Source organism: Beta vulgaris, chromosome 4, assembly GCF_026745355.1.
Source record: "Beta vulgaris subsp. vulgaris cultivar EL10 chromosome 4, EL10.2, whole genome shotgun sequence".
NCBI lineage: Eukaryota > Viridiplantae > Streptophyta > Magnoliopsida > Caryophyllales > Amaranthaceae > Beta > Beta vulgaris.
In genome coordinates this window covers 3,168,484-3,180,545 of record NC_079205.1, presented here as the reverse complement: position 1 = coordinate 3,180,545, position 12,062 = coordinate 3,168,484, and the positions used below count along the sequence as shown (strand labels likewise).

The 12,062-nt window shown below is 37.1% G+C and overlaps 1 protein-coding gene across 2 annotated transcripts; it reads right to left on the bottom strand.

The window, feature by feature from the left end:
• LOC104891696 (1,4-alpha-glucan-branching enzyme 3, chloroplastic/amyloplastic) lies at positions 1-11,829 on the bottom strand. Of its 2 annotated transcripts, XM_010677430.4 has the most exons (21): positions 11,446-11,827; positions 11,017-11,088; positions 10,806-10,870; positions 9,754-10,428; positions 8,679-8,851; positions 8,473-8,562; positions 7,824-7,899; positions 7,317-7,424; positions 6,870-6,960; positions 6,647-6,748; positions 6,043-6,145; positions 5,661-5,798; positions 5,456-5,527; positions 5,239-5,343; positions 4,597-4,674; positions 4,411-4,521; positions 4,148-4,228; positions 3,384-3,488; positions 1,491-1,576; positions 1,326-1,380; positions 1-656 (listed from the first exon to the last, which is right to left on the bottom strand). In XM_010677430.4, the coding sequence occupies exons 1-21, from the start codon at positions 11,718-11,720 to the stop codon at positions 624-626; spliced, it is 2,694 nt and encodes an 897-aa protein (XP_010675732.2). In that variant the 5' UTR covers positions 11,721-11,827; the 3' UTR covers positions 1-623. The 2 variants fall into 2 exon arrangements, 1 of the variants encoding a protein (XP_010675732.2); XR_007273141.2 differs by lacking the exons at positions 1-656; positions 1,326-1,380 and adding an exon at positions 3,075-3,183 and having other exon boundaries at positions 11,446-11,829.
• Between the last annotated feature and the right edge of the window lie 233 nt (positions 11,830-12,062).

Sequence of the window (12,062 nt, the reverse complement as noted above, 5' to 3'; positions counted from 1 at the left end):
TTGACATAGCAAAGCATTGGATGATCATATATATTCAAAAGTGTACATCAGTAGTTCACCACTATGGTTACATTTTCTGTCCAAATGGACCTCCAATGTCACTCCAATAGTTTAAGCTACCTTCCTCTCAAGGTCTTACCTACATATATCTCAAAATATATTTACAAAACATGGCCTAAACTTGCTATAAAAAAGCTTCAACCATCTCTATCCTACAAATCTACAGTGTTCACAGATCATGGCATGATGCATCCAGTTTATCACCATAACCCTTCTTTTGGCATAACGGCATCATTTTCGTAGCCAGAGTAGCAGATGAATACAGTACCTTACAAAAATGTTCTGAACAAGATCACTGGCTATGCAATCCATATAATCCTCCAATAGAACTGATTATTGTATCATAGCAATATGTACAATATTGTCCACTTTGAGATGAGTTGCCATAATCATTTGATACAAGTCTGTCCTTTATCCTTTACCAATAGGCATGTTGTTCTTGACCTGTTATCCAGATTCTTAGCTGTGAAGCTTGCTAATCATATTACAATTAGCATAGTAACAACAGTTCAAGAAGCAGGCTGAATAGTCCACAATATAGCTCTCCTCTATCCGTGAAACAATCATACCCTTAATATTCGAGATAATTTGTACACCTGCAATTCATCAAAAAAGCACATACATCATTTTCCATTCTTGATCCACGAGAAAAACAGTGAGGATATGATAACGTACAAGCAGATCCCCAAATAACTAGGGAATCCGGAAGTCTCAGCATCTAGATGATTATGCACTCTTAGTGCATCTTTGGTTCAACCTATATAATGGAAAGGAAAAGGAACAAAGAGGGGGGAGGCATGGTAAAAATAAATGTTTGCCTTTATTGGGTGTTTGGTTCCACTATGGAAAGGGAACACTTATAAATGTAGGACTGAGGAGGATAACATAATGCGTATTATAGGGTTAAAGAAGGGTGATAAACAGCTGGAAATAATTACCCTCAAGAAACGAAAACCATCAGCCACCCCTCATACCAAACAACATGTAACAAAAATGGTTTCTTGTTTCCGTTTGTTGCACATAGAAAAACTCATGCCAAACATGCTTTTATATTGAAGGATGTTATCCACCTTTTGCACCAGAAAACAATTTATAAAGAAAAAATAAGTAGCCAATCATCCAACATCCCCGCTTTTGACTTGTGTTAATGATGTGTTAACTGTGTACTTCAGTTCATAATTGACTATAAATAGAACTGGGCACCCAGTACAGCACAAATTCCCACAACCAAAATTGTAATATATACATATACATATATTACAGACCTGAGCAGTTCTACTAGGTAATAGCACTTGTAGGCAGTCCTGGAGACCATCGATTCTGCAATAGTAGTACACGGAGAATGAACAAAATGGCAGCAAACCAATATATACTGGGCGTATACAAAACTCAGACAAAGAAAGAGAGTAAAAAGGAAAGAAAATGCTAACCTCTTCCTAATGCTTCTTTTGAGATATTGCTCGCTGCTGATAATATCTCTTCCACCATATTTCTTCTCGTCAGTGTTTAATATGATCTGTAAGATCAGCCTTACAATAAAGGGATTTGAATGGAGTATGTTGCTTTCGCATCAATATATTATCAAAACAAACTCCTCGAAGAACAGATCTCACACTAAGTTAAACATGGAGCAATGCTACAGATTACGAAAATTCTTGTTTGAGTACAAAACTACAAATTCATAGATTCTGCGGATTTTCTACCAAGAGTTCTAGGGTTTAGGGGTGAACTTTTAGGCATTTAAAGTAACCTTTTTTTGTTGGGGGGGGGGGGGTATTGACTTTTAATTGATAAAAAAAAAATCACAATAAGAACAGTGAGACAGTCTCATCCAAGACTTGCTTTATAGTTCCATTTTCCTCAAGAATTAAACCTCATTGGCCTTAACATAGGGTCAAAGAATGGAAAACAAATTTGACACAAGGTCAGAAAAGCTAAGCAGGAGATGAACATTAAACTATTTAACTTCTGTTTGCTTCTAGAATTTCCAAAAAAAGGATAAATGAATGATATATTATGCAATACCATGGTACTTCCTCTGCTTCCAAATAAGTGCAACAATTCGAATTTCCAAGGTCTAACTTCACAAACTTTGACCATATATTCACACAGATATATATCAAGTTATGAACAATCAACAAACATAATTATGCGGGATATTATTAAATTTGTTTTATCATGTACTTTAAAATATCAACTTCTAGTAATTTCTAATGAAATACAAAAATCAATAGTAAATATCAAATGTGTGCATTAGAGATGGTGAAAAGGCAATTTTGCATTCTTCATTTCACTTCAAGTATCAATGGCAAAAACTTGACATTGTGACATGAGTATGTATACTCCAATTGGGTCTAATACATGCAAATTTTTAACAAATGACGAAGCCTAACATCCCTGCACATGAATCTGAGCAACATAGACCATGATTAATGATTGATCTACTGTGATCTATAAAAGAGATGCTCCCAGGTATGTTAGGGATGGTGTTAATTTCTCAATCCCTCTTCCATCCATTCTCAGAAAACTAACGGTTACCATAAGTCAGACGGTGGCAAGGCAAATATAAGATGCCACCGCATTCATGGTGCTAGATGCAGGTAAGTGAAACAATCCAAAGTCCAAACATGCATAATGTCCAGTTTACTACTACTGTCCCATATATGCTTCCTCCGTATCTCTTTACTTGCAACATTGAAGAGTGACAAAAGAATTTAGAAGAGTAGAGAGAGAGGGGGAGAGAGAGAGAGAGAGAGAGAGAGAGAGAGAGAGAGAGAGAGAGAGAGAGAGAGAGAGAGAGAGAAGGAACCTTATGTGCTAGGAGAGAGAGAGAATATGTTGCCAATAATGTTAATGTTCAACTAATATACAACTTCCTAAAATGGAAAACGTTGCAAGTAAGAAAAACAGAGGAAGTACTATTATTCGCATTCCCATAATTAAATTAGCACACTGATTTTAGTAAAAAAAAATCATTACTTGATGTAGAAAGTTGGACCTCATCAACCACTCACCTTGATTCTGTTTTCTTATTCTCCATGCTATCTCCTTGTGTTAATTTATATATGGGACGGAGCCGAGGGAGTAGTGATATTGATATCAAACATCGTTATGATGCAACATCTTAGCATACACAAATAATGCTAGAATGATCAGGTCATAGAAAAGGAAGTGGTAGTCATAGACATTCTGTTCAAGATATTACATAAACAAGACGACAAACACAGAGCAACATAGACAGTAACGGACCTTTAGTGCCACCAGAGGAAACTTTATTATAAAAATGAGGAGCAAGGAGACTAGGAGAATGGATCTGGACTTACCTGATACTCTCCAGCTTCTTCAACTCCAACACTATATCTCTCATATGAGTTAGTTGGATGAAAGTTGAATATGAACAAAAGAGGACCTCTCATGTAAGAAATTACCTGTAAAAGCAAGAGCACGTCATATAAATGACTTGTTTGATTCATACTGATGAAGTGCGGAGGAAAGGAAAACATAAAAGGACCATTCACTTTCTTAAACAAGTTCCAATGTGCTTATAAACCTTATTGGAATGTCACTATGTCTAGTACTAAAAGTTTCTTCACAAAATCAAATTACACTTACAATTTAAGTATAAAAATCTGTGAAGTGCAAATTTGTGTACAAAAACACTGGTAACTGAAAGAACCACTGTGGAGACCCCTTTGAGGGTAAAAAAGTTCTATACAAAGCCTTACACAGACAATCAGAAAGGGAAATGCAAATGATGGTGTGCTCGTGTAAGAAGTGTTTCCATGACCCCATTGTAGATGCAGAATGTTACAGCCATATAAAAATTATCAACAAAAAGAAAGAGATTATCAAACACTCATAGAAAGGAAATGCAAAATCCTCCAACAGGATCGACAGATATGTGCAGAAATGGCATAGAGGTTATGACAGTGTGTTTCAAGATCGACTAATACTTGACACTGGACAAACTACACAGATTTTTCGATCAGGAATATGAATATCTAGAAAGATGAGAACAGGTATAGTGCAACAGGAATGGAACAGGAATCATTTCCCACAAAAAGATAGTTGGAATCACCAAACATACCATAGTATCATCATTTACATGATGAACATTTAGTAAGCCTCTAGACAGGACCCTTTCGGTTTGATCCAATTTCATCATGTCCTACAAAAGAAAAGACTGGCCGAACTCAGTGTCTCATATTAACCTTTATACATTGAAAAGATCAACTCTCCACAACACTTCCTCTTTTTTTTTTGGGAAGGGGGGGTGGGGAAGAAGGAGAAATGAAAAAAATAGTCGTTCTCAACCAGAAACAAAATGAAACAGTAAGGATAGAATTGGACCTTGTCAAAAGAAAACAAATCAGAATAAAATCCTTGGTCTGTCAACAAATCCCAACGACGGTTTGCTAGTTCCAAAGAGAAGTTGTTGCTTGCTGTTGGGAACTCAACTTTCTGATAAGTGGAAAGAACAAACTACATGAGAAGATGCTACGTATATTCAAGCATTTCAAGAGAGAAAAACATCACCTTTGGATGCCCAAATTCATTGCCCATGAAATTGAGATAGGCACGACCACCGATAGTAAAGGTAATCAGCCTGATAAGCTGAGGCAGGAAAAAGAAAAGCTTCTTGAGGTAAGCCTCTTAAACTAAATTAGTGCAATAACATCAGCAAGACATCACTGAAAAACGTAGACAAGCCAAGTACAGCCTAAACTGATGAGAATAAAAAAAAAACATAAATTACACATAATAAAACGAACATTTTCAGAGGAGAAACAAAGATATATATCTGTCTCTCTGTCTCTCTGTCTCTGTGTGTGTGTGTCGTGCGTGTGTGTGTGTGTGTGTGTGTGTGTGCGTGTGTGCGCGTGCGTGTGTGTGTGTGTGTGCGCGTGTGTCGTGCGTGTGTGTGTGTGTGTGCGTGTGTGCGCGTGCGTGTGTGTGTGTGTGTGCGCGTGTGTCGTGCGTGTGTGTGTGTGTGTGCGCGTGTGTGCGCGCGTGTGTGTGTGTGTGTGTGTGCGCGTGCGTGCGAGTGTGTGCGTGCGTGTGTGTGTGTGTGTGTGAAGAATAAAAGAGCTATATTCCCTGCATGGCTTTTGCAAGACACAAGTTGTAATTTAACATCAGGGGGAAATTGGACCAAGGAAGGGGAAGTTAAAGACCTACTTTGTGCAATGATGACCCTCTCAGCAATAGGTCTGTTGATTTTGGTGACTGTTCTTCAATATTACCAAACAATATCTCTGCAAAAGACCGCCCTCCAGATATAGACTGAACAAGAAAGGAGATATGAGAGAGCTATGAAGATATCAATAGAATCAAAACTTCGCAGATCACTGTATGAATTGGAGGTATAACTCTGATGACCAGAAAGTAGGATCACCTGATTGTGATTTTCAGCATACAGAATCATTTTATCAGCGTACAATTTGTTTCCCATTAAAGTTGTCACAATCTGCGGAAAGTTTTTGGCAAGAAAAAAGTATGAAACCAAATAAAAGCTGACCATATTTAGATAAAAGGTAAAAGGTAAAGGTGAGATCTTAAAAAAAAGGTAAAGGTGAACCCTAAGTACTAAGTTGTACAACCTTACTCATGCTCCATTTGTTGTCAGGAACATTCTCGAGAAAGGATAACCACATCTCAGACGCAGAAGTATTAACGTAGTAATCAAACCCTAGTCCACCTTGAGAAGTGGGTTCACATAATCCAGGATAATGTGTCACCTGAATTATAGAACAAACACCTATCTTTAAGTCAAAGTTCAATGACCACAACCTGTCAGAAAAGCTCAATGACCACAACTACACATTTCTGAAGAGCTAAATCATAGTTAATTTTAAAACTCAGCAAGGGCCGAGAAATTTTAAGGTATATACATACAGCTAAGCAGGAATAGACAGGAAAGAAATATGAAGAATGAAAAGGCAGTACCAACATACAGTGAGAATCCAAAAGAATTAGCCTTACATCTTCTGCAATTGTTATAATATTGGGATGCAGAGCATGCAGGATGTCATTTGCCATAATGAGGTACATAAGGGCATCCCTGTCTACATACTGATTGCAATATCTGTAATTAAACAAGTTCCTCAAGTCAGTGTCAATTTTCAATCAGTTACGATACAATCCAACAGTCACAAGTATGTATATCAAAACTATTGCCTCCTTTGCGCGAACCAGAGATCTCGTAAAGCTTATATAAGTTACAGCACAAAAGGTAAACAGTAAAGTGCTTCTAGAAGAGGAAAGTGACATTCTTAGCAACATTTGTAAAGTGACAATAATTTTCAAATTGATGACAGCTCTAGTATGATATTCAGATCCATAAACCATGATAAGATTGACATTTTCACTATTCTATTTTTTTGATGCCCCACAAAATACATTAATATTGTTGCTGCAACAAGTATGCCCAGCAGGTCAAGTGAGGGGCTCAAAGATGAAGAAAAATACATATGTAGTTATGTACAACATCAAATTCATGCATGTCTAGTTTGCGATGTGTCGTAATCAAGCAATGCAGATGCTTGGCAATGATAATTGGTCAACAAGGACTTTCCTGAGGACTTACTCCTCCAATTCACCAGTAAAAGTAGCAAAGCCATTGTGTGTATAAATCATTGAAGAGAGCGAATGAAACTGGAAGCCATCAATTTGATATTCTTCAACCCACCTGCTCAAGTGTTAACAGATCATGAAATGAGCAAACAAGGCCACCAAACAAGCAACTCCAAGAAAGATTCACATACATGTGAAAAGCAAGACAAATAGAAGTCAATAGTTGATTTTACTACCAATTTAGATTGGAAAGGAGATATTGTAACACGTCAACATCGCCGTACTTGAACATTCTAGTTCCCCAGTATTTGTGCTGTCCACGTTTTCCTAATCCCAGGGCAAGCACAGCAAACTTGTTTCAGAGATATTACTTCTGAAAAGGAACCTTATTTAAATGCGTGAAAGAACAAAAACTTAAAGGCAAAGGAAACAAGCTTTTTGGAGTTGCAATTTTACTCGATTTATGCATTTTTGTTGCATAGATTTCTATATAACCATGAAGAAAGAATTTTCTAGGACGCATAGGGTATGGCAAAGCACTCAAGTTGGAGGGAAGCTAGTGAAAGGGTAATCATTTTGTTCCACTGAAAACCAGAAATTATCAAGATTGATTACCAGTATGAAAGCAGAGTCATTAGTTCCACCAAAATGCGACAATGCAGCCAAATTTCAAGATCAATTACCAGTATGAAAGTAGCAGTCATTTGTTCCATCAAAATGCGACAATCCAACCATCTCATCTGCTGCTGAGTATGAATGCACAATGTCTAAGAAGACTAGCAGTCCTAGACCTGCAAAAAAGCAAATACAAGCAAAATCATTTTGTTTCCTATCCCTTATTCCTTTGGAACAAATAAGAAGAACAATCCACTAATATATACTGAGGTTTGATACATTGAAAGTGAGCGGCTTTGTTTTTTAAGTTCAAAAGTGAGGTACATATTCATAGAGGTACCTTATGCACCACCAATGACCATTTTTTTTCCCAGAAGTGAATGAAAAATAATTGGGATTGACGTCAATAGAAATCGGTCACTGGTTGAGTGGTGAGTCCTCTTTCAAAATAGGCTTAGATTTCATCGACCTCAAGAATATAGATCAAAGTCAATATAATTTTATCAAGTTCTTCGGAAATTCACATAAGAAAGAATAAGGCTGATTTGCTTATACTGCAGTGAATGGAGAACAACCATGAGCTTCATCAACCAAGCGCTTAAAGTCTTCTGGAGTGCCATATCGACTGCTTACAGCATACATGTTTGTAACCTGTAGCAGTATTGAGCAAGTTTTCATTAAATAATGAGAGGAAAACAAAATACATCAATGGTTTTTCTCACAGATTTGTTGCAGAAGCAGATAAAACTTGAAGTCCTAGATGACATTTTGATAGAGGTTTCTTATCAAGAGAGAACACTACCACCGATCCGAAGAGTAACTCCACGGTGTAATGGCCTCATGATAAGGAAGTCAACCTGAATGTTGACAAAGTTTCTTTGTACTTAGAGTCCAACAGAAAGGTTTCACGACTCTCATAAAAATAGCAGCTAAGGTAAGAGCACGTGAAGTATGATGAGGTATCTGTGTACTTTTACCCGATGTATACATTTTATGTTCAGATATCAATTTTACAGGAGGTTAATACATTACATTCACAGGTATATTTGACAATAATGAGCAAAAAGAAATAGATAATTATTTCAAGAATTAAGCATCTGAAAATAGAGCTACTGACAGTAATCACAGCAACAAAATCAATTTGGACAAACAAGGCATGCTGATGTTCAACCATCTTCCTTTTCACAGTAAGGAAATAAACATAGAGAACAAATCTCAACTCACTCTATAACCAGCTGTGAAGTAATCTTTGTGCTCTATAACTCCAAATAACTGGACTGCATTGTATCCGAGCTCCTTTATGAAAGGAAGAGTCTGCACTTATCAAACAAAAAAGAAGTTAAGAATGAGCCATTGACATCTGATCCAGGATCAGCACATATATCCTACGTCAATACTGCAGATATACAAGGGATAAAGTTTGCTGGAACCTTTTCAGTAAAATCATTAAAGGAGGTTATTTTTGGCTCTAACCCACTAATTCCAACGTGGCATTCATAGATACGCAGGGACTTTGAAAGCTTCGGAGGCTTGTTCCTCCACTTGTGAGCACTCTCAAGGGGTGGATCCCAATGAACTGCACAAGCTTGATTTTCCTCCACATCTGTAACATGTGCACCAATCAACATAAATCAATTTTCAGTCTCTGCAAAGATCGAAATTCCAGCATGCGTAAAGAAACACCAAAAGACTCTAGGATACAAGGAAGTAATGAGAGTATTAGAAAAGATGATATTTAATGGTGAAGTTTGGAACCTCAATCAAACATAGACATCTTGTAAGTATAATAAATTTATGCTGCAGCAAAATCACCTATCCACAGATGTTATTACAGTCATGAAACGAGATGCCATGTCCATAATAACATCAATTCAAGCCATGACAATGAAGATGATCAGAAAGAGAGAGACATGGCCAACAGCCAGGACTACAGGGATATGCTGCAACTGCTATGTTTGAATTACGTTTAAGCTTATGGATGTTCTAGCATATTAGTCACATGCAACTCAGGAGGTAGGCATGTGCAAAGTTCTCAATGTGCAATAGATTCTACATTTGAAAGTCATCTATAATAATCTACTCAACAACCAATACTAACAGGCAACAGCACAAAGCACAAGGCAGCTTCGAATTCTGATTAGAGTGAGGTTGAGGCAGCAGAAGTCCCCAGCCAAATTGGTAGAAGATAGATCATAGTCACGTAGAGCATCCACTGAATGTATCCAAGACAATACTGGAAGTATTAACATATCTCAGAAGGTTCCTTTTTACTTACAAGACAGCATGTGCATAAAAGACAAACGGCTACAATCAACAGACCAATGTTCAACTGATTGTTCTGAGCATCATATCTCTTGAGCGGAGTTGCTGGTGATACATTGCTCAACTCAAAACTCAAGGAACTAACAAGGTGATTTCAAAAGTGAATAAAACCTCATGCTATCAATAGAGTTAACACAAATTGCAATAGAAAAGCATATGGAAGAGCAAAGGAATATAGTTTACCTGGAAGAACATAAGTAGCCCAGGCTGGAACTCTCTCCAAAGCCCCATTAGGAGTGTTGAAATAGACCCTGTACTTGCTTCCATGAGGAAGACGAGGATTATACTTCTTCATCCAAGCTTTTCTTCCTTTCCGTGTCTCAAACCAGTAAGCAAGAGGAGGCTTCTTTTTACGAAATTTCTCTCGAGATATAGGATCATCCACAACATTATAAATGTCATATTCCTTCTCACTATCAATCACATCATAACGGAAAAATTCAGGAGGCTTATCTTTATGCTGTTCTCTGTAAGCCTCGTATCTTGTTTCAGCATCTGGAATATCTCCTAATTCCTCCATCGTTTGTGGCCCGTTTGGACCAAACATTTGTTCATACAGTTTGGATGCTACTTCATATCGAGATTTCAGGAAGCGGTCCTCCCCTGGTTCCCAGTACTCATCATTTGCTTTCTGAAAAATTTCATGAATAGAAACCCCGCTATCACCTTTATCATAGTCATCAACATAATTGTATTGCTGGAAATACAGATCATCAGCCTCTTCTCCGTCCCTCAACTTATCATCAAGAATAACAAACCAGTACCCATAATCATCATGGCCAAGGTGACCTTCTCTAGCAGAATTCTCAGTAGGAGACCAATCATTAAAGTCACCAACTAGAGCACAATATCGTGCACCTGCAGTACGACAACGTGAGAACACATAATGAGATAACTTTGCACGCTTGCGCACACACACAATCACAGAATAAAAGAAAAAAAGAACATTATCATAAAAAGCGACCACATTGAACAAATAAAACCACTGAGATAAACTCAGAATCATCATTTAGAACACCCTTGACGGGAAGTGGTATTGCAAGTTAGTAACACTAAAGTCAAAACAGTCATCATAAAAGAAATTGCAACACCATTTTATCCACTTCTTTCACAATAACATAAAGTTAACCTTTGATTTATAAATGTGCTATATAATCTTTTAGAAAAACTGAACACCTAAAAGACAAAATTGCTACAAGAATCATGATTCAATCAAAGGATAACCAAGGGAAAACCTGGAGCCCATTCCATGAAATCGGCACGATGCTGCGGGTGTCGATGGACACCCAATAATTCATGCCTACAGAAGCAAAGACAACACAATTATCACACATCAGATTATAGTCAGAAAACTTCAACCATAGCACATTGTCCACCAAAAAACAAAAATTCTTCCATTTTCCCAACTTTTTAGGGGAAAAGTGAAATAATTAAACAGAAACTAACCCTGAAGCCAACTCTTTGAGGTTGATGAACCGATCAAATATTTCATCTTTACGATTCTTCAAAGCCTTGTGCCTGCAACAATTATACTCTCACAAAAATCCCATATTTTCCCAAAAAATAAAAGAAAAATTGACATAAATAATCCCAACTTTCACCTGTCTTCTCAAACTAATCCAACTTTGGATTATTTCATAATAATCCCGACTTTTGAGGGAACCTTCCCAAATTAAGTTAAACTATCACTTTTCTTTCCTACCCTAATCCATTTTAGTCTATAATACATAGAAAATCAATATTTCAGATTATTAAGGTACCTCCTAAAGTTGGGATTATTCTAAAATAATCCAAAGTTGGGATTATTCATGTCAACTTTAAAAAGTTGAAATAATATTTGAGAAAATATCGATAAAAAGTTGAGAAATTCAACACCTTTCACGTAAGAACTGAGAAAAAGCTCTGTGGGTAATGCCGAGTCGAGTGAGAAATCCAACTGGGTCAACTCGTTTTTCACTCGTTGATGGTTCTTCCTTTTTTCTGGGTTGATTTTGCTGTTGTTGAGGTTGCTTTGAAGAAGCAGAACATCTCCATTTCTTCGAAAGTTTGAATTTTTGGAATTGGGTTTTGTTTGGAAGGTGAAAATTGGGATGATTATTGCATAACAGTAATGGAAGAGACTGAGGTGGTGCAGTTAGAACGAAGAACATTCTTTGAATTTTTTGAGGTTTTTGATGTTCAATGGAAGTTTTAGATAAGAGGGTTTTAGAGTGTACTAGAGTACTAGTGTGAGTCTGTGAGCAAGGGGTTTATGAGTTGAACGATTTTGAGTCCACTCGGTACAAAAAAATGATATGCATTAGACAACATAGGCAGATAGGCGCATTGGATAAAATGTCAAATTCATCATGTTCTTACTAAATAACGCCCTAAAATTTTCTAGTAACACCCTAATACAGTATTTTTATATCGTATTTATACACTTACATTTTTTTCTCTCTCCTCCCCTTGACTCACTTTCCTAACCCCTTGACTCAGTTCCTGCCACACCA